The 21,045-nt window shown below is 42.5% G+C and overlaps 1 protein-coding gene across 1 annotated transcript in view; it reads left to right on the forward strand.

Moving 5' to 3' along the window:
* The first annotated feature begins 1,223 nt into the window (after positions 1-1,223).
* Positions 1,224-21,045, forward strand: part of LOC126474374 (synaptic vesicular amine transporter-like) — a 116,714-nt gene continuing 96,892 nt past the window's right edge. The window contains exons 1-2 of the mRNA XM_050101841.1: positions 1,224-1,320; positions 19,281-19,359. Of these exons, the coding sequence (XP_049957798.1) occupies positions 1,224-1,320; positions 19,281-19,359 (176 nt within the window). The remainder of the gene's footprint in view (positions 1,321-19,280; positions 19,360-21,045) is intronic.

Below are 21,045 nucleotides of genomic sequence, written 5' to 3' on the forward strand. Positions count from 1 at the left end.
TAATAGATGGACTGTCCTATATACACAACTGGCCATTAAAATCGCTACACTAAGAAGAAATGCAGATGATAAATGGGTATTCATTGGACAAATATATCATACTAGAACTGACATGTGATTACATTTTCATGCAATTTGGGTGCACAGATCCTGAGAAATCAGTACCCAGAACAACCATCTCTGGCCGTAATAACGGCCTTGATACGCCTGGGCATTGAGTCGAACTGTTCGTGCAGATGGTTGTTGTGTTGTAAACGTCCCCATCTGTTGACTCAGGGATCGAGACGTGGCTGCACGATCCGTTACAGCCATTCGGATCAGATGCCAGTCATCTCGACTGCTGGTGATACGAGGCCGTTGAGATCCAGCACGGCGTTCCGTATTACGCTCCTGAACCCACGGATTCCATATTCTGCCAACAGTCATTGGATGTCGACCAACGCGAGCAGCAATGTCGCGATACGATAAACCGCAATCACGATAGGCTACAATCCGAGCTTTATCAAAGTCGGAAACGTGACGGTACGCATTTCTCCTCCTTACACGAGGCATCACAACAACGTTTCACCAGGTATGAGAAATCGGTTGGATACCTTCCTCATGTCAGCACGTTGTAGGTGTCGCCACCGGCGCCAACCTTGTTTGAATGCTCTGAAAAGCTAATCATTTGCATATCACAGCGTCTTCTTCCAGTCGGTTAAATTTCGCGTCTGTAGAACGTCATCTTCGTGGTGTAGCAATTTTAATGGCCAGTAGTGTAGAATTAAGTTTGTACAGAGCGCACAGTGCAATGGCCATTTTTTTATCTTACACTGTTACACTATGATGTATCCAACTTCTTTGCGAAAGTACATCACGGACGAGTAAAACCTACTACCACGTATGCCAGTTAGTGTAGGATGCCAGTAAGCCATAGCGAGTAACTCCGCTATTTTGTCAGTTCGGCGTGAATATACGTTGCCGGGCGTTTAACACAGCTGCAGGTCGCTAGCCTGGTGGCACCCTGTCAGCTACGCCTGGCCTCCTCCCCCTCCTCCTCCTCCTCCGCATCCCACAGTAGCAGCGGGGCGCCGGCGCAGAACCGCCCCCGACCCTTGTCGGACGGTCGCGTGTTCGCCAGTCTGGGGGCGGCAGCGACGACGGCGGCGGCGGCGGCGGCGGCAGCAGAGTCGGCAGCGGTGTTTGGGGCACCTGTAGAGGCAGGCACGGCCACGGGTGGCGGCATGCCGCCGCCTCCGCGCAAGGCGGCCTCCACCGCGCTGGTGGTGGGCCTCGTCTACTGCTCGCTGCTGCTCGACAACGTCCTGCTCACCGCAGTCGGTAAACGCCGCAGCTGGCACATGCGCTGCCCGTCTGCCCTACACCTGTCTCCATCCTCATGCGCTTATTTTAGCTCATTCCTCCTTTCGTTCAACAGTGATCTGACTCTAGATGCAGCCACCACGATTTCCTCTCCACTGCCAACCTCTGTATCTCACAGTGGCACATCCAATGTCGACAGTTATTTGTTAGATATATTCCAATCTCGGGTTTTACCTTCTACAGCTCCCACTGGTACGAGGTGCGTTTGAAAAGCACGTGCAAACACAAAAACTACCGGGTGATCAAAGAGTCAGTATAAATTTGAAAACTGAATAAGTCACGGAATAATGCAGATAGAGAGGTACAAATTGACACACATCCTTAGAATGACATGGGGTTTTATTAGAACCAAAAAAATACAAAAGTTCAAAAAATGTCCGACAGATGGCGCTTCATCTGATCAGAAAAGCAATAATTAGAATAACAAAATAAGACAAAGCAAAGATGATGTTCTTTGCAGGAAATGCTCAATATGTCCACCATCATTCCTCAACAATAGCTGTAGTCGAGGAATAATGTTGCGAACAGCACTGTAAAGCATGTGCGGAGTTATGGTGAGGCACTGGCGTCGGATGTTGTCTTTCAGCATCCCTAGAGATGTCGGTCGATCACGATACACTTGCGACTTCAGGTAACCCCAAAGCAAATAATCGCACGGACTGAGGTCTGCGGACCTGGGAGGCCAAGCATAACGAAAGTGGCGGCTGAGCACACGGTCATTACCGAACGACGCGCGCAAGAGATGTTTCACGTGACTAGCAATACTTTGTTTTTTTTTTTTGTTCTAATAAAACCCCATGTCATTCCAAGCTTGTGTGTCAATTTTTACCTCGCTATCTATATTATTCCGTGGTTTATTAAGTTTTCAAATTTATACTGACTTTTTGATCACCCTGTACTTACGTGTTTGGGGTAAACCTTTTGTATTTTTCGACGCAGTCTCCTTTTAGACTTATACACTTCGTCCAACGCTGTTCTAATTTGTTGATCCCTTCCGAATAATAGGAATCGTCCAAGTCTGCAAAATAGCTATTAGTTTCTGCAATCACCTCCTCGTTTGAATAAAATCTTTGTCCCGCCAGCCATTTCTTCAAATTGGGGAACAAATAGCAGTCAGAGGGAGCCAAGTCTGGAGAATAGGGGGCATGTGAAACGAGTTGGAATCCTGTTTCCATTAATTTTGCGGCGACAACTGCTGAGGTGTCTGCTGATGCATTGTCGTAATGAAAAAGGACTTTTTTGCAGTCCAGTCGCCGGCGTTTTTCCTTGCAGCTCGGTCTTCAAACAGTCCAATAAAGATGAATAATGTGCCCCTGTAATAGTTTTACCCTTTTCCAGATAGTCGATGAGGATCATCCCTTGCGAATCCCAAAAGAGAGCCGCCATAACCTTTCCGGCCGAAGGAATGGTCTTCGCCTTTTTTGGTGCAGATTCTCCCTTGGTAACCCTTTGTTTAGATTGTTGTTGGTCTCAGGACTATGGTAATGTATCCATGTTTCATCCATAGTGACGAAACGACACTTAAAGTCCTGCAGATTCTTCCTGAACAGCTGCAAAGCATCCTTGCAACACTTCACACGATTCCGTTTTTGGTCAAGCGTGATCAATCGCGGAACCATCTTGCGGATAGCTTTCTCATGTCCAAATGTTTATGCAAAATATTATCTACCTATTCATTCGACATGCTTAACTCTTCTGTCATCCATCACCATATCATGAATTTTATCAATGATTTCTGGAGTCGTAACCTCCACAGGGCGTCCAGAACGTTCAGCGTCACTTGTGCCCATATGGCCATTCCAAAAATTTTGAAACCTCTTATAAACTCTCCATATCGAAGGTGCAGAGTCATCGTAATGTTTATTAAGCTTCTCTTTAGTCCCCTGAGGCGTTTTGCCTATCATAGAGTAATGATTAATCAGCACATGAAATTATTTTTCGTCCATTTATTGACGATCACTCGACTTCCTTGATTCACACGAATGCCAAAAACAAAGAAATAGACCAATATGGCTAAAACCTGGTGTGCGTTCTTTCCAAAGATGGTAGTAACTAAACATGACCTCTATACGCACAGGTCGTGCCATCTCTCGGACTTTGCACGGACTTTTCAAGCGCCCCTCGAACCATTGGAATTATTCGCTGATCTCTTAACAAAAATTCCGTCATGCTGTGACTTTTTCTTGTCATTGTTTTTCCACATATACTTTTTGTCGGCGATTCTTTCGAGAACCTCATTTTTGCAGGTGGTAATGCCCCAGAGCGCTCATATATTTGAAAAATGTCATATTACCACCTTGAGCTGTTGGTAAAATTATTCATACAACCAGTTTCAGTCGTCTAACCATGATCAGAGTCTTACGTGAAAGTATTCACGGCATCATGTTACCGAAATATAAAATTGTTGTCATCAGGTGATAAAACCATGAATACTACGCTGTTATTACATCGTAATACAATAACTGAGGACGTAATTTGTAACTGACGACGTAATTTGCAACTGACGACGTAATTCATATTACGATATGATAACAGTATATTATTCATGATTTTACTATCTTTTATCATTATATTTCGCTAACATTATGCTGTGAATACTTTTATGTGACAACCTGATTATGGTCGGATGACTGATAATGATTGTATAAATAAAATTCTGCATGAGCATCTCAAGGCGAAACATGACTTTTTCAAGTTTTTCAACGTCATTTTTTATCAGTCCATCTAATCTTCAACATCCTTCTACAGCATCACGTTTCACATGCTGATTCTCTCGCTGTCTCCCTCTCTCTTTTTCCCATAGTTCGTGATTGATTCCCATACAATTCTATGCTCCAAACGCATATTGTCAGAAAGCTCTTGCTCAAATTAAAGACAATGTCTTATACAAGTACACCTGTTTTTGCCAGGGATGACTTAGAGAATATTTATTTCCGGTTAAGTGTTTGGCACAGTGCCACACTGCAGACTGATAACGAAGGTACGAGCATACGGCAAAAGTTCTCAGGTACGCGCGTGGCTCCTAGACTTCTCTAGAACTCAGTACGTAGTCAGACGTCAGGCCATCGTTAGGAGTGACCCAGTGAAGTGTGACAGGACTGCTCCTGTTCTCTATATACAAAAGCGAGCAGATACATGGGCTGAGCAGAATCTGCACTGCTCTATGACGACGATCTAAAATTGTCGTCGCTTGGTGACAGTAAGAGGATACATGATGACTTACAATTTCTATTTGTGCTGATGACTGACAGCGTGCTCTGAACATTGGAAAAGATAGTTTTATGCAGGTGAGTAGGAGAAACAATCGTCTAATTTTCGAATGTAGTATTAGTGCTGTACTCCTTGATACAGTCACGTCGATTAATATCTAGGCGCAACGTTGCAAATCGGTATGAACTGGAACGAGCACAGAAAGTCAGTAGTAAGGAAGTCAATGCCCGCCTTCGGTCTGCTGGCCGAATTCTAGGAACGTTTAGATCACCCATAAAGAACACCAAGTACAGAGCAGCGGTACGTCAAATTCTTGAGTACTGCTAGAGTGTTTGGAATCACCACGAAGTCTGAATAAAAGAAGACATGGAACCAATTCTGAGGTGTGCTGTTCGATTTGTTACCGGTAGATTAGACCAGAACATCAGTATTACAGAAATGCTCTAAGAACTCAAATTGGCATCCCTGGAGGGAAGATGATGTTCTTTCCGTGAACACAATTGCGAAAATATACTGTAGAGAGCTGACATTTGGGGCTGACTGCAGAAAGTTCTACTGCCGCCAACGTGAATTTCACGTAAGAGTTGCAAAGATACCACGCCGAATACTTTTAGCTGAAAAAGAAAGTATAGATTGACTCTTACAGTGAAGACAACAGCAACCAGCCACTTTTTACTATGCTATTTATTTATTTAAATAGCGCCGTTATCGGTTTCGAACCGAAAGATTCATCTTCACACGGGTAGTTCACGTTATGAAATACTATACGTTAGCTTTCACTTTTTGTTTCCCAGTGAAGTGAAGTGAACTGAAATCTAATGTAAAATTATTTTAACGCGAACTAGCCGTCTGAAGATGAACCTTTCAGTTCGAAACCGGTAACGGCGCTATTTAAATAAATAAATAACATTGTAAAAGTGGCTGGTTGCTGTTGTCTTCTCTGTAAGATTCAATCTATATTTTGTACACAGCCATGGGCTCAGAATTTCAATTTCGACAAAATAGCAGAAACCGAAAATAACATATTGGAACGATATGCATTTTTCTGGCGGCTTACATAGTGACCAATTTCTCGTACGTAGACGGTTACTATGGTCAGTGCTGTGGAAACAGGGTCCCATGTTTGTTTTTCTGATTTCCGGGCACATTTTCTAGGCATCTTCACGCCCTAGTATCTGAAAGAAGACCAGGCTGCAGTAGACAGCTTACAATCGGGCTTTTGTATTAGGCCAAGTTTAATAGAACAGAGACAGTTTTAAAGAATAAATGTAATTTAACTAATTGAAAAATGTCAGAAAGTGACAGAATGGCGGACGATATATAAAATGTTATAGAAGTCAGTTTTACCTGTCGCATTACGCATGTTTTCTGGAAGCGACTAACTTTTCGGGGTGAACACCTTGGCCACTTTTCCCGACGAGTGGTGTGGTCACTTATCCCTATTGGCGCCATGTCGGTATTCGTAGTCCACAGAACAAATAACAAGGATCTGTCAAAGGACGTTGTTTAAACATTTATATTGTATAAATTTATTATTATGCTTTCACGTGAGATAATAAGAATAATATAAATCACTTATCTGACATCAGAGGACACAAAAACAAAAGTTTTCACTAAAAAGTAACAGAACAAGCTCTCTCTGTCAGTCTCACTGACAACAGTGGCGATGTATGTTAGAAACAGTCTGACCATTTATTGACAGGCAGAAGCGCTGTTTAGGAAAAAATTATGCAATGGTCACTTTTCCCGTTCTGGCCACTTTACCACCCTTCGTCTACCGATCTTACTAGTAATGGGTAACCTATATGAATTAGTATGTTACTGTAATTAATAACAGGAATTGCAATATGAGAGACAATCACAAATGTTTACTAAATGTTGTGAGTTTCATATTTCTTTAACTCATCGCATTGTATTATAAGAGGTGATAAAAAATTTCTGTTTGAGTGCGTTGCTGCAGCATATATGCAACCCAGCGCGACTCCGATGCGGGTATATAAGCACTGAAATGTAGGCGAGGGTTCAGTCTGCGTAAACAGCCTCTTGAAGATGAATGTCTCTATAGTGCGCATTCACGAATCCACGTTACTTCTGTGTGACATTTACAACACATCAGCTTATCGGTGCTAGTTGCGCATGCTCGTAAGCTGTCAGCGTTGGAATACAAACAATAACATATTCTGCCTCTCATCCATTAATCGTGCAGTGACCACAGTACATACCACTCTGCCACTGAGGTAAGCGGCAAACTTTGAGTAGTTCACGGCCTAATTCACCAACGTTACTTCAAATTAAGCACATATTACACTCTTAAGACGCTCTTAACGTTAGTTGACGTTTTAGGATTGGGCTGTTAGTTGCTAGAGGCATATTAAAATAAAAATACAGCTGAGAACCGCCGACCGCACAACATGGTTCGTGCCGCAGTCGGTTTTCCTCGCTCAATTTGCGAGTGAAACGCGGGATTGACTAGTAGTGGGAGAACGTACCCTCCGCTATGCATTATGCGGTGGCTTGCGGAATATGTATGGAGATGTAGACTGTGTTCAGTTTTCTCCGTGTTGATTATGTCACTGGAGGCGGAGCACAAGGTAAGTCGACCGCGACTTTCTTACCGCAGTGATCCTAGAATCGTTTCAAGCGATTTCGGAAAACGACAGAATATTTAAATTAGAATTTCACTCGCACTCTTCCCCGTTACGGTCTACTGCGCTACACAACATTCTTACCGAGGTTGTTAGCACACACTTCGGCGGTGGTGCTCATCTAGGAGGTAGACAGAACTTTCGTCGCCAGTGTTTGGCCGGCACGGATGGAGGAGTAGCGCAATTCGTTCCCGATTCCATTAGAAACTTCCCCAAAGTGTATAATGAAGTGACGGCACGTAACACTATCGATAGTGACCTGGCCTTGTGCAGTCAAGCTCGGTGCTCCGCATGGTGCGCCCCTAGGGGAGTAAAGTATGTGCTGTCACTGGGTTCCACCCTCTTCTTGCTCCCATCATAATCATCCTCCATCATCTACACAAACTCTACACTACGTCATGGACTAATTCAACACAGTCACCTTCATGAAACAATAAGTTACAGTTGACACAATCCTGACGCCGCCCATATTCCGTCTGTTACACCGCTCATCATAAAACTGGAGCACCGTGAAGGCTGCTTGCAACAAACGTCAAGTTGTTATGCTTGGATATGCTTAGGAGTTCAGCACAATCACACATAATATGTAGGAGTAACTCCTCCCACATTCCGTATGTAAGAAAATCTTACGCAGAAGATTTCTCATTCAGAAATAGCATTTGAATTTTGGTTCTTTGTGAATAAGTCTTGTTAGTATTGGAGAAAAAGAAAAAAACGTCCGCCAGCTCCTCTGGAAATTCGACAGTGATAGAATCGATGGCTATCGATACCGCAGTCTGCCGTTTCGCGGAACGGCTGCTGAGAGACGGACACGCCACCACACGCCTACTACGATGCATGATGAACTCTTCCATGGAATGACGTAACCATACTGTCACCCTGTAGGGAAGCAGCATACTCACGCCTTATAAAATTCACATCAGTCTTTCCAGTGTGTGCTAGCCTAGTCCGCTGTAACTAGCTATGACGTCATAAATATTGCGCAATACTTTAAAATGAAGTAAATAACCAAAGCTGTTTCACAGAGGAAGACCGCACTGCAGTTCCTTCTCTAAATCCTCGCACAAACGAAAAAATGGCTGACATCGAAATAAGTGTCCAAGGAATAGAAAAGCAACTGGAATCACTCAACAGAGGAAAGTCCACTGGACCTGACGGGATACCAATTCGACTCTACACAGAGTACGCGAAAGAACTTGCCCCCCTTCTAACAGCCGTGTACCGCAAGTCTCTAGAGGAACGGAAGGTTCCAAATGATTGGAAAAGAGCACAGGTAGTCCCAGTCTTCAAGAAGGGTCGTCGAGCAGATGCGCAAAACTATAGACCTATATCTCTGACGTCGATCTGTTGTAGAATTTTAGAACATGTTTTTTGCTCGAGTATCATGTCGTTTTTGGAAACCCATAATCTACTATGTAGGAATCAACATGGATTCCGGAAACAGCGATCGTGTGAGACCCAACTCGCTTTATTTGTTCATGAGACCCAGAAAATATTAGATACAAGCTCCCAGGTAGATGCTATTTTTCTTGACTTCCGGAAGGCGTTCGATACAGTTCCACACTCTCGCCTGATAAACAAAGTAAGAGACTACGGAATATCAGACCAGCTGTGTGGCTGAATTGAAGAGTTTTTAGCAAACAGAACAGAGCATGTTGTTATCAATGGACAGACGTCTACAGACGTTAAAGTAACCTGTGGCGTGCCACAGGGGAGTGTTATGGGACCATTGCTTTTCACAATATACACTCCTGGAAATTGAAATAAGAACACCGTGAATTCATTGTCCCAGGAAGCGGAAACTTTATTGGCACATTCCTGGGGTCAGATACATCACATGATCACACTGACAGAACCACAGGCACATAGACACAGGCAACAGAGCATGCACAATGTCGGCACTAGTACAGTGTATATCCACCTTTCGCAGCAATGCAGGCTGCTATTCTCCCATGGAGACGATCGTAGAGATGCTGGATGTAGTCCTGTGGAACGGCTTGCCATGCCATTTCCACCTGGCGCCTCAGTTGGACCAGCGTTCGTGCTGGACGTGCAGACCGCGTGAGACGACGCTTCATCCAGTCCCAAACATGCTCAATGGGGGACAGATCCGGAGATCTTGCTGGCCAGGGTAGTTGACTTACACCTTCTAGAGCACGTTGGGTGGCACGGGATACATGCGGACATGCATTGCCCTGTTGGAACAGCAAGTTCCCTTGCCGGTCTAGGAATGGTAGAACGATGGGTTCGATGACGGTTTGGATGTACCGTGCACTATTCAGTGTCCCCTCGACGATCACCAGTGGTGTACGGCCAGTGTAGGAGATCGCTCCCCACACCATGATGCCGGGTGTTGGCCCTGTGTGCCTCGGTCGTATGCAGTCCTGGTTGTGGCGCTCACCTGCACGGCGCCAAACACGCATACGACCATCATTGGCACCAAGGCAGAAGCGACTCTCATCGCTGAAGACGACACGTCTCCATTCGTCCCTCCATTCACGCCTGTCGCCACACCACTGGAGGCGGGCTGCACGATGTTGGGGCGTGAGCGGAAGACGGCCTAACGGTGTGCGGGACCGTAGCCCAGCTTCATGGAGACGGTTGCGAATGGTCCTCGCCGATACCCCAGGAGCAACAGTGTCCCTAATTTGCTGGGAAGTGGCGGTGCGGACCCCTACGGCACTGCGTAGGATCCTACGGTCTTGGCGTGCATCCGTGCGTCGCTGCGGTCCGGTCCCAGGTCGACGGGCACGTGCACCTTCCGCCGACCACTGGCGACAACATCGATGTACTGTGGAGACCTCACGCCCCACGTGTTGACCAATTCGGCGGTACGTCCACCCCGCCTCCCGCATGCCCACTATACGCCCTCGCTCAAAGTCCGTCAACTGCACATACGGTTCACGTCCACGCTGTCGCGGCATGCTACCAGTGTTAAAGACTGCGATGGAGCTCCGTATGCCACGGCAAACTGGCTGACACTGACGGCGGCGGTGCACAAATGCTGCGCAGCTAGCGCCATTCGACGGCCAACACCGCGGTTCCTGGTGTGTCCGCTGTGCCGTGCGTGTGATCATTGCTTGTACAGCCCTCTCGCAGTGTCCGGAGCAAGTATGGTGGGTCTGACACACCGGTGTCAATGTGTTCTTTTTTCCATTTCCAGGAGTGTATATAAATGACCTAGTAGGTAGTGTCGGAAGATCCATACGGCTTTTCGCGGATGATGCTGTACTATACAGAGAAGTTGCAGCATTAGAAAATTGCAGCGAAATGCAGGAAGATCTGCAGCGGATAGGCACTTGGTGCAAGGAGTGGCAACTGACCCTTAACATAGGCAAATGTACTGTACTGCGAATACATAGAAAGAAGGACCCTTTATTGTATGATTATATGAAAGCGCAACAAACACTGGTAGCAGTTACTTCTCTAAAATATCTGGGAGTATGCGTACGAAACGATTTAAAGTGGAATGATCATATAAATTTAATTGTTGGTAAGGCGGGTACCAGGTTGAGATTCATTGGGAGAGTCCTTCGAAAATGCAGTCCATCAACAAAAGACGTGGCTTACGAAACACTCGTTCGACCTATACTTGAGTATTGCTCATCAGTGTGGGATCCGTACCAGATCGGGTTGACGGAGGAGATAGAGAAGATCCAAAGAAGAGCGGCGCGTTTCGTCACAGGGTTATTTGGTAACTGTGATAGCGTTACGGAGATGTTTAACAATCTCAAGTGGCAGACTCTGCAAGAGAGGCGCTCTGCATCGCGGTGTAGCTTGCTCGCCAGGTTTCGAGAGGGTGCGTTTCTGGATGAGGTATCGAATATATTGCTTCCCCCTACTTATACCTCCCGAGGTGATCACGAATGTAAAATTAGAGAGATTCGAGCGCGCACGGAGGCTTTCAGACAGTCGTTCTTCCCGCGAACCATACGCGACTGGTACAGGAAAGGGAGGTAATGACAGTGGCACGTAAAGTCCCCTCCGCCACACACCGTTGGGTGGCTTGCGGAGTATAAATGTAGATGTAGATGTAGAAACGTTTCTAGCATGTCAGGAGTAATACTAAATCAATATGTGTTGGATATTAGTTCAATAACTTTAACCATTTTCGAAATTTGGATGTTTTTCTGTAAAAATCATTGGCGCAACAGAAAAGAGCTAGAAACTTAAAAACTTATATTTAGATTCCTTTTGCACAATAAGTTAGTAGAAACAGTATTCTGGATCTCACAGATTAAAATTTTAGTTGAAATTCATGATTTTCTTTTTTTTTGTCTTAGAAATTAAGGAAGCAAGATAGATTAAGTAGGCGAATAAATAAAGCTAGGATGTTTAAATTTAAGTAGAAGGGAGATCCGCTATAATCATAAAAATGTGAGAAGTTTCAACAGAATAACTATAAAACTATAGCTATAGCGTATCTCCAAAGAGCAAGTTCAGTGCTCGTCTACTGCGTGTAGTGTAAATAAATTAATTCTCTCCCCCAAAATATTTGACTTAGCCATGTCAGACTTTTATTATGATTACTTACTTGTGTGCTGATTGCACAATTAAATTGCAAGCTTCATCGGCCATCAGCAAAGGAAGCAATGATTTATTCGATAACTTAAAGTGGTGTATTACTAGCCCAGCGGCTAGTCGGGAGAGCAGATTTGATCAGGCGTTCCCTTAGCCGTCCGCGGCTTTGTATGTAAGAAAGCTGCGTGAAAAAAAGGAAGGCCCCAGTTCTCTCCAGACGCCGATTAGCGCACCACCTGTGCCAGGAGTCGCGTCGTGTCGGTATCGTTGATATAAACAGCCTCGGATGCAGTAATAAGTTACTCGGGATACGCGTAACCATGAAATCGTTTTCGAGTGAAGTGTTAATTTTGGGATGACGTTAATGATCTATCTTTAGTTTGCGTATGTCGTATTTTCACGTGCCGCCGCAGGACAGACATTCTACCATTATTAGCGTGGCATTTGATGAACATTATCATCAAATTATGGCGAGCATTCACTTAAACATTTAATTTGAACAGTTATAGTTGCATCAGCGCGTTAGACTCTGAACTCCTCTGGTAATTTGATTGTGTGGATTCTTTTTGGTCTGTGACTTTCAGAATATAGTGAACTTTTTAGAGAGAATGGTTTTTGATTATGAATCCCAGACAATCTCCTAATTCCTCAGAGCTATAAGCTGTAGCTATAAATGTATTTCTCAAATGAAGTGGGCACTAGGAATTCTAATTACAGGCTTCACATTTTGCTAATCACTTTCTGGTTGCCAATATTTTAGTTAGAGAGCCAGTGTTGAGAACGGCAAACAGCATAAATACAAAACATTTATGCTATTATTCCACCCACCGCCCCACAACTCTAACTCAGTTCGACTCGATATCTACCCACGATGGAGTTATTGTTGCTGCCGGAGGTTTAACCTCAGTGCGTTAATGTTCGCACCCGACATACCAGATCATCTACAAATTTAGTCGTATATTCTTCTTACTATCCCTGCATGAACCATGGGCCTTACCAATGGTGGGGTGGCTTATGTGCTTCAGCGATACAGATAGACATACGGTAGGTGCAACCACAACGGAGGGGTATCTGTTGAGAAGACAGACAACGTGTGGTTCGTGAAGAGGATCAGCAGTCTTTTCAGTTGTTGCAGAGGCAGCAGTCTGGATGATTGACTGACCTGGCCTTATAACATCAACCAAAATGGCCTTGCTGTGCTGGTGCTGCGAACGACGAATGCAACGGGAAACTACAGCCATAATTTGCCCGAGGTTATGCAGCTCTGTTGTATCGTTAAATGAAGAAGGCGTTCTCTTGAGTAAAATATTCCGGAGGTAAAATAGACCTCTATTCGGATCTCCTGGCGGCGACTACTTACGAGAGTGTCTTCACCATGAGAAACAAAAGTGACCTTCTACGGATCTGAGCTCGGAATGTTAGATCTCTTAATTGGCCATGTAGGTTAGAGAATTCAAAAAGGGAAACGAAAAGATTAAATTTAGATAGAGTAGCAATTAGTACGGTTCGGTGGCAGGACGAACAGGATTTCTGGTCAGCTGAATAAAAAATCAAATAGAGCTAATGCAGGCGTACGTTTAATAATTAATTAGAAAATTGGATTGCAAGAAAGCTACTACGAACAGCATGGCGAGCGCATTACTGTAGCCAAGAGAGACATAAAACGAATTCCTACAACGCTAGTACATTTTTATTTGCCAAATACCTCCGCAGACGACGGCGAGCTCGAACAAATGCATGCTGAGATAAAATAAATTATTCAGATAGTTCAGGGAGAATTTTTGATGGGGGACTGGAATTCGATAGTAGGAAAAGGAAGAGAAGGAAAAATAGTAGATGAATATGGACTGGGGGAAAGAAATGAAAGAGGAAGCCGCCTGGTAGAATTTTGCATAGAACATAATTTAATAATAGCTAACACTTTGCTTAAGAATCATAAAAGAAGCTTGTATACGTGGAAGAGACTTGGAGACAGTGGAAGGTTTCAGACTGATTACGCAGTGGTAAAACCTAGATTTCGGAATCAGATGTTAAACTGTATGCCATTTCCAGTGGCACATGTGGATTTTGACCACAATTTTTGGTTATGTAATGTAGATTAAAACTGAAGAAGTTTCAAAAAGGTGGGTGGATAAGTTGAAAGAACGCATTTGACAACGGTTAACAAGAACACGGGAAAGGAATACAGTAGAAGACGAATAGACAACATTAGAAGGTAGCAGAGGATGAAATGGGTAGAAAGAGAGGCCTAACAGAAATCCGTGGATAAAAGAGAAGATGTAGAATTTAATTGATAAAAGGAGAAAATATAAAAATGCAGTAAATGAAAAACGGAAAAATAAATAGAAATGTGTAAAAAATGAGGCTGACAGGAAGTGCAAAATGGCTAAGCAGGAATGGACAGAGGACAAATGTAAGGATTTAAAAGCACCCTAACTAGGGGAAAGACAGATACCACCTAGAGGAAAAACAAAGAGGCCTTTGGAGCAAAGAGAAGCCACTGTATGAATACCAATAGCTGACATGAAAAACCAGTCTTAAGCAAGATAGGGAAAACTGAAAGGTGGAAGGAGTATATAAAGGGTCTATGTATGGGAGTGAAAGCAGCATCATATAAATGGAAATGGACGTAGATGAAAGTGAGATGGGAGATAAGATACTGAAAGAAAAATCTGTCGTAGCTCTAAATGATTTTAAGTCGAAACAAGGCACTTGGAATAGACGAACTACTGATAACCTTGGAAGAGCCAGCGATGACAAAACTCTTCCATCTGGTGTGCAGGATGTAAGAAAAGCGAAATACGCTCAGACTTCAAGAAGGATGTAATAATTACGATTCCAAAGAAGGCAATTGCTGACAGGTGTGAAAATTACCGGACTGTCATTTTAATAAGTCACGGTTGGAAAGTACTAACACGAATTCTTTACAGAAGAATGGAAAAACTGGCGGACGCCGACATTGGGAAGATCAGTTTGGACTTCGGAGAAATGTAGGAAAACGCGAGGCAATATGTACCGTACGATTAATAGGTTAAGGAAAGGCAAATTTACGTATATAGCATTTGTAGATTCAGAGAAACCAGCTTTTACAATGTTGACTGGGATACCCTCTTTGAAATTCTGAAGTTAGCAGGCGTAAAATACAGGGAGCGAAAGGCTATTTGCAACTTGCACAGAAACCAGATGGTAGTTATAAAAGTCGATGGGACTTCTACAGAAACCAGACGGCAGTTATAAAAGTCGAGGTGTGTGAAAGGGAAGCAGTTGAGACGGGAATGAGACAGGGTTGTAGCCTATCCCCGATGTGATTTTATCTGTGCACTGAGCAAGCAGTAAAGGAAAAAGAAGAAAAAAATTGAGTAGGAATTCATGTTAAAGGAAAAAAAAAATAAAAACTTTAAGGTTTGCCGATGACGTAATTATGTCAGATAGCAAAGGATTTGGAAGAGCAGTTGAACGGAATGGACAGTGTCTTTGAATGCACGGAATAAGATGAATATCATCAGACGCAAAACAAGGGTAACGTAATGAAGTCGAATTAAATCCGGTGATGGTGAGGAAATTAGATTAGAAAATTAGATACTGAAAGTAGTAGATGTGCTTTGGTATTTTCTCAGCAAAATAAATTATGATGGCCGATGTAGACAGGAAATAAAATGCAGGCTGGCAATGGCAAGAAAAGCGTTTCTGAAGAAGAAAAATTTTTAACACCAAACGTAGTCTTTTCTGGAGGTATTTGTCTGTAGCGTAGCCATGAGAGGAAGTGAAACTTGGACGATAACCGGTTTATACAAGAAGAGAATAGAAGCTTATGAGATGTGGTGCTACAGAAGACTGCCGCAGATTAAATGGTTAGATCACGTAACTAACGACGAAGTACTGAATAGAATTGGGGAGAAAAGAAATTTGTGGCTCAGCTTGACTAAAATAAGAGATCGGATAATAGAACACACTCTCAGACATCAAGGGCCACCAATGGGCGTGTAAAAACCGTAGGGGGAGACAAAGAGGTGAATACAATTCAGAAGAACGCAGGCCGCAGTAGTTACTTGCACAGGAGAGAGTAGCATGGAGAGCCGCATCAAACCATTCTTCAGATTGAAGACCACAAGAATGACTATGCTGTATACTCACGACAGGGAAAATTTAGTTATTTGGCGTCCTTCCTGTGTTATAATTTTATGACCAGCACTCTAGAAAAGACTATACCATTTAGTGAGCCACAGAAGTGAATAAAATGATCCATTGCTACACTTAGACTGGTGTTGATGAATGATGCGTGTTACAATTCTTCGGAACCTCTTTGACTGTATGTGCTGTAAAGACGTAGGAAATGAACAGAATGCAGTCACTTGATTCCATTTGTTTACTACTCTTTTAAACGCAGAGTTTTTTGAGATTTAGTGGTAGTAGCTTGGGCCTGGTAAGTGTATCTCAGAATTTTGATAACGAAAGCCGAGGCTGCTCAGTAACTTGTACAATCCGTTTACAATATGTTTCGTCATATTTCCTTTCCATCATGCACTTTGTTCTTGTGAAATATACAAGCCAGTTTTCAAGCATCTGACGAATTCGAGTGAAGAATTAGCAATGTTTCCTAATTGTTCTGGTGATCCTAATGGCCAATGGTAACTCCTACATTTCTTTTCATTGTAAGTGCGCGGTTAAGTGTGCGGGTCTCTCATGCTCGCAGCTGGGACTGAAAAGGTCTACTGTCACATAATCTCAAAAATTTATATCTTATTTCCCTTAAATGGTACCCTCTTTTCGTTTTCTTCACTCATATTCATTACTGTGTGTTAGTATGTCAGTTATTTTGGAGTTGTAATTAATGCACAATGTAGTCTGCATCTCATAGCTTCCCATTTTCCGGTATTTATTTATTGCACATCGAAACGACGACTACAGCCATTCATGATTGTAATTAGGCAATTGTTTATGGAAGAACTCATCTAAACAAAACCATAGCCACCAAAACCACAAAGCCACAACTATTATACGCACGTTAAGAGTGTAATACCTACGAATGTGTTCATTCACATTGACAAACAAATTATAACTATTAAGTATAGATGTAGTCGCTGGGTCGACATATACAAATACCTGGGAACGGGAGTTTCTAAACTCGAAGTGTAAAAATAAAACTTTTCAATGTGAATTCCACAAACCGCCAAGAAAGATGCAATGAGGTATACGTCACAGCCACGGCTGTGATGAACGGAAAGTCTCTGTGAGTTAAAATCATTTTACATTACCATTGCTCCATAACATTTTCCGCAGATGTTTTCTGTCATGCTCTGCGCTTCATAATTTTTTCATGTTGTAGATTCCACTCGTGTGTAGTAACTTCGAATTTTTGTGTGGTAGTTACGATATACTAATGTCTGATTTTTATTTTATTTGACAAGTTTTTTTATTGTAGATATCTTCAATAAATCAGTCATCTACTTCACGACGCATTGCTATATGAATCACTTGAAACTAGGTATTATAGAATGCTTTCCATTTACCAACCGACAACGTAACGAATTACATCGATGGAAACTAATTATATCCCTGTACTTGAAATCCAGTACAACTCACACGTTTTCAGAACACAATCTGAAGGAACATCTGGACTTTTTTGATGCGATACTATCCCGTTTTCACCGAATATGCCATAAATACAGATCTGCGTTGTTTAAAGTATAACAGAAAACATTATGTAACATAGGAAATAAGTTTCTTTTCGCATAACTTATCTGTTTGACTAACAAGTTTCTACTGCACAAAAAATACTTAAAACCTCTCTTATGTTAGTTTATTTTCTGTATATCACGTAGACACATGTTTGAACAGCAGAAACAAACTTAACATTGGATGAAAAGTGCTAGCAGCAGGCTTTTCAGTTTGACAACTACGTTGACATTCTGAAGTACAGCTCTCATCAAGAAGCCAAAACTCTCCCCCTCCCCCCTCTCTCTCTCTCTCTGTATGTATGTATGTATGTGTGTGTGTGTGTGTGTGTGTGTGTGTGTGTGTGTGTGTGTGTGTGTGTGTGTGTGTTGGTGTAAGAAGATGGGGACAGAGCTAGAAAATGGTTCTCCCTGTTTCACTTTTGCGATTTATATAAATATTATAAATAATTAACCCAACAGAGGTAGTGTTACGGCATCCTTCAAAACTGCCCATACATTTCATTTAAAAATATTTTAACTAATGTAGATGATTTGTTTTACACAAATCACTCCTTCGAGACACTTCTTTTTGACTTGTGTAAAAGATGAATTTTCTTTGTGGAAAAAGTTACCTGTCATTTTTCGAATATATGCAGAAAATCAATTGAGAGAATAGTAAAGAAAGAAAAATTCCAAAAGAAAAAGAAATAAACTGGTTCACACTTTCGCTCTACGTTAAAAGGAGTTACACAAGAGATAACACTGTACTGCTCCGCATCTTATCTTCAAAGTCTTACAGATATATCGAGCAGAAAGCTGTTACCGATGATTGGATGCGTGTAAGCACAGGTCACGTAAATGTACTTGTAGAAAGATGCTGAAAAACTCATGCTTAGAAGTAACATCCTATGTCCTACTAACTTTCAGTCATCCCCATTTCTAGCATAATTTAGAAGACTCTGAATTAAGTCATAATGACATATGTGAAAGAAATGATTTTGTCCCTGGAAATAGCAAACATGTATGGACTTCGAAGGCGTCGATCATTGTTATATATAACAAGCGACTCAAAGAACGCACATATTCCGCTACAGGGTTCAGAGGTTCAAATCCTTGCTATGTGAGCGTTACCGACAACATAAAACCGGTATCACCCGCAGGCACTACGTTTGATCCATCCGTAGCGCCATGGCTTTGACATAAAATATGTGAACTACATCCCCGTCCACAAAAAGGAGAAAAAACCGTCAGATACTACAAATTATACTTTATTCACCAAAGTTCATGTAGCACGCATATTGCACTTGTAACATCATGAACTCTGAATATATGTGAGACGTAGGTGATTTTCTGCCCGTCCGCTGGAGCAGCACAATTTGTGTGAATGTGAAGCGCATGGTCACCAAATGTCAACTTCACAGCTCGCGCTAGCCAGTCCAGGTGGTTTTGGCTGTTGGCCTGTCACTCCCCCTCCCTCCCCCCTCCCTCCCCCCTCCCCCACACACACTGTTGGAGTACTCCTCAAATGTCGGTCTCTTGCTGACGACAGCAGTGCGAGAGTTTCCTCGCTCCCCCGCCCCACGCGATTATCTGTTGACTTCAGTTGTTCCAGCTCTTGAAGGTTCTACATGTGCAGCTTTTTCGCGCTCAAGACACATGTTGATGATTTATATTCCATCAATCACAGATAAATCTTTGGCCATCAAAACGTCGCTGCCTTCTGACCGAAATATCCCAACTCTGTGGCGACGCGTTTGTGTGATAGTATGTCAAGTACAACATGGACATAAATAGCATCTACAGTAAAGCATGAAATAATGTTGCTACTGCTAGAAGTAGTGACACTACATAGACTATGTTCCTACCAGTCTGTTGTTTGTTTCAGTTCCCATTCTTCCAGATGTGTTGTACCGCAACGAGGTCTGCTATGATAGCAACGTATCCATGGCAGCCAACTGTTCCAGGTAAGCGACAAGCGCTGCAATTCTTAATATATACACATGCACTTGATGCAGTAATTACTTGAACATGAAGAATGCTCTCTGGAATATCTTCAGTTTAACATCATTGATATCCCTTATCTCCATCTTAAATGTTAGTTATTTTGAAAGCTGTACCAGTATGTTCCGAAAAGACGAGCGCCAAAATTCGATTTCTCAGCTGCTCATAACTCGGCTTCCATTGATCGCAGAGATAAAGGGTCAATAGTTTTGGATAGCCCTTAGCCTAGCTTCTATTTGTGTACCTATCGGAAGAACGGGTATACTGTAACTGCCCTACAATACAGGGTCAAAATTTAAACACTACGAACTTCCTCCAGCCCAGACAAATGAGCAAATCTTCTTTTGCATTATGTGTGGTCTAGGATGAGCCTTAGGCAGCTTATAAAAACATCATTTCCTCATGGACAGTTCCTGAGAAAACCCCGAAACACCATGATTTTTGAAACTTCCTGGCAGATTAAAACTGTATGCCCGACCGAGACTCGAGCTCGGGACCTCCGCCTTTCGCGGGCAAGTGCTCTACCATCTGAGCTACCGAGGCACCACTCACGACCGGTCCTCACAGCTTTACTTCTGCCAGTATCTCGTCGCCTACCTTCCAAACTTTACAGAAGCTCTTCTGCGAGCTTGGTTCATATCAGCGCACACTCCGCTGCAGAGTGAAAATCGCATTCTGGAACCATGATTTTTGGATACGAAAAGTACCAATTATGGGAATGGTCTCTTTCAAAATTTCTATTCGAGGCAAATCGTCGAAACTTTTACCATATCATTTTAAGATGATGCTCTCGGAAACATCTAAACTTTTTTTCGATTCATCCGATGATCCAGAGGTTCAAAATTATAGCACTTACTAGCGTAAAATATGCACGTAATATCCGATCCGAGGCATAAATGTAGTTTTAACTGATGTATTGAAAACATGGTAAGTGTTCTAGGCTCATCGCAATGGTTTTGAGGTCACCAAACTGTTTTTACCCGCCATTTATTTTTCACAAATAAAACTTTATTCCGCCCTGTCTCTGTACAACGAACATCTCACGCATATACAGGCTGTCGACCTGTAAATTATTCGATGGTGCCACCTGACGGCATAATCGAACACCGTATTTTTGTGTAATGTAGGTGCATCAATAAAAATTTTGATTTTTGTGTAAAATATTGTAAAGTGAACTTTGTGTTCAGTGGGAGACAATTTTGTGTTAACATTATGTTTTGCTAGGTATTTGTTTTTTGTGTGTGAAAGTTGTAAATGTATCTAAGTATATAAATAAACTGTCAACAGTTTATTGTACAACGAAAACACAGTCCAAAATTGCAAATTCTACCTTTTTTCTTTACTCGATAACTAGTTTCTGGCCGAGACCCATTTTCAAACCATCGTAACACAATCAAAAATGGTATTTCCGAAGATGTGAAAATCATGTCAAAAATATGCAGCGAACAGTTACAACACATACAGCCAACTGAGTTGTCTGTATATGCTGTAACAGTTCGCTACATATTTTAACAATATTTTCGTGTTTTCTGAAATACCATTTTTGATTACGTTACGATGGTTTGAAAATAGGTCTAGCCCAGAAACTATTCTTAGACTGAATAAAAAACCAAAATTTGTAACTTTGGACTGGTTTTTCGTTGTACGAT

This window comes from Schistocerca serialis, chromosome 4 (genome assembly GCF_023864345.2).
Source record: "Schistocerca serialis cubense isolate TAMUIC-IGC-003099 chromosome 4, iqSchSeri2.2, whole genome shotgun sequence".
In the NCBI taxonomy this organism is placed as follows: domain Eukaryota; kingdom Metazoa; phylum Arthropoda; class Insecta; order Orthoptera; family Acrididae; genus Schistocerca; species Schistocerca serialis.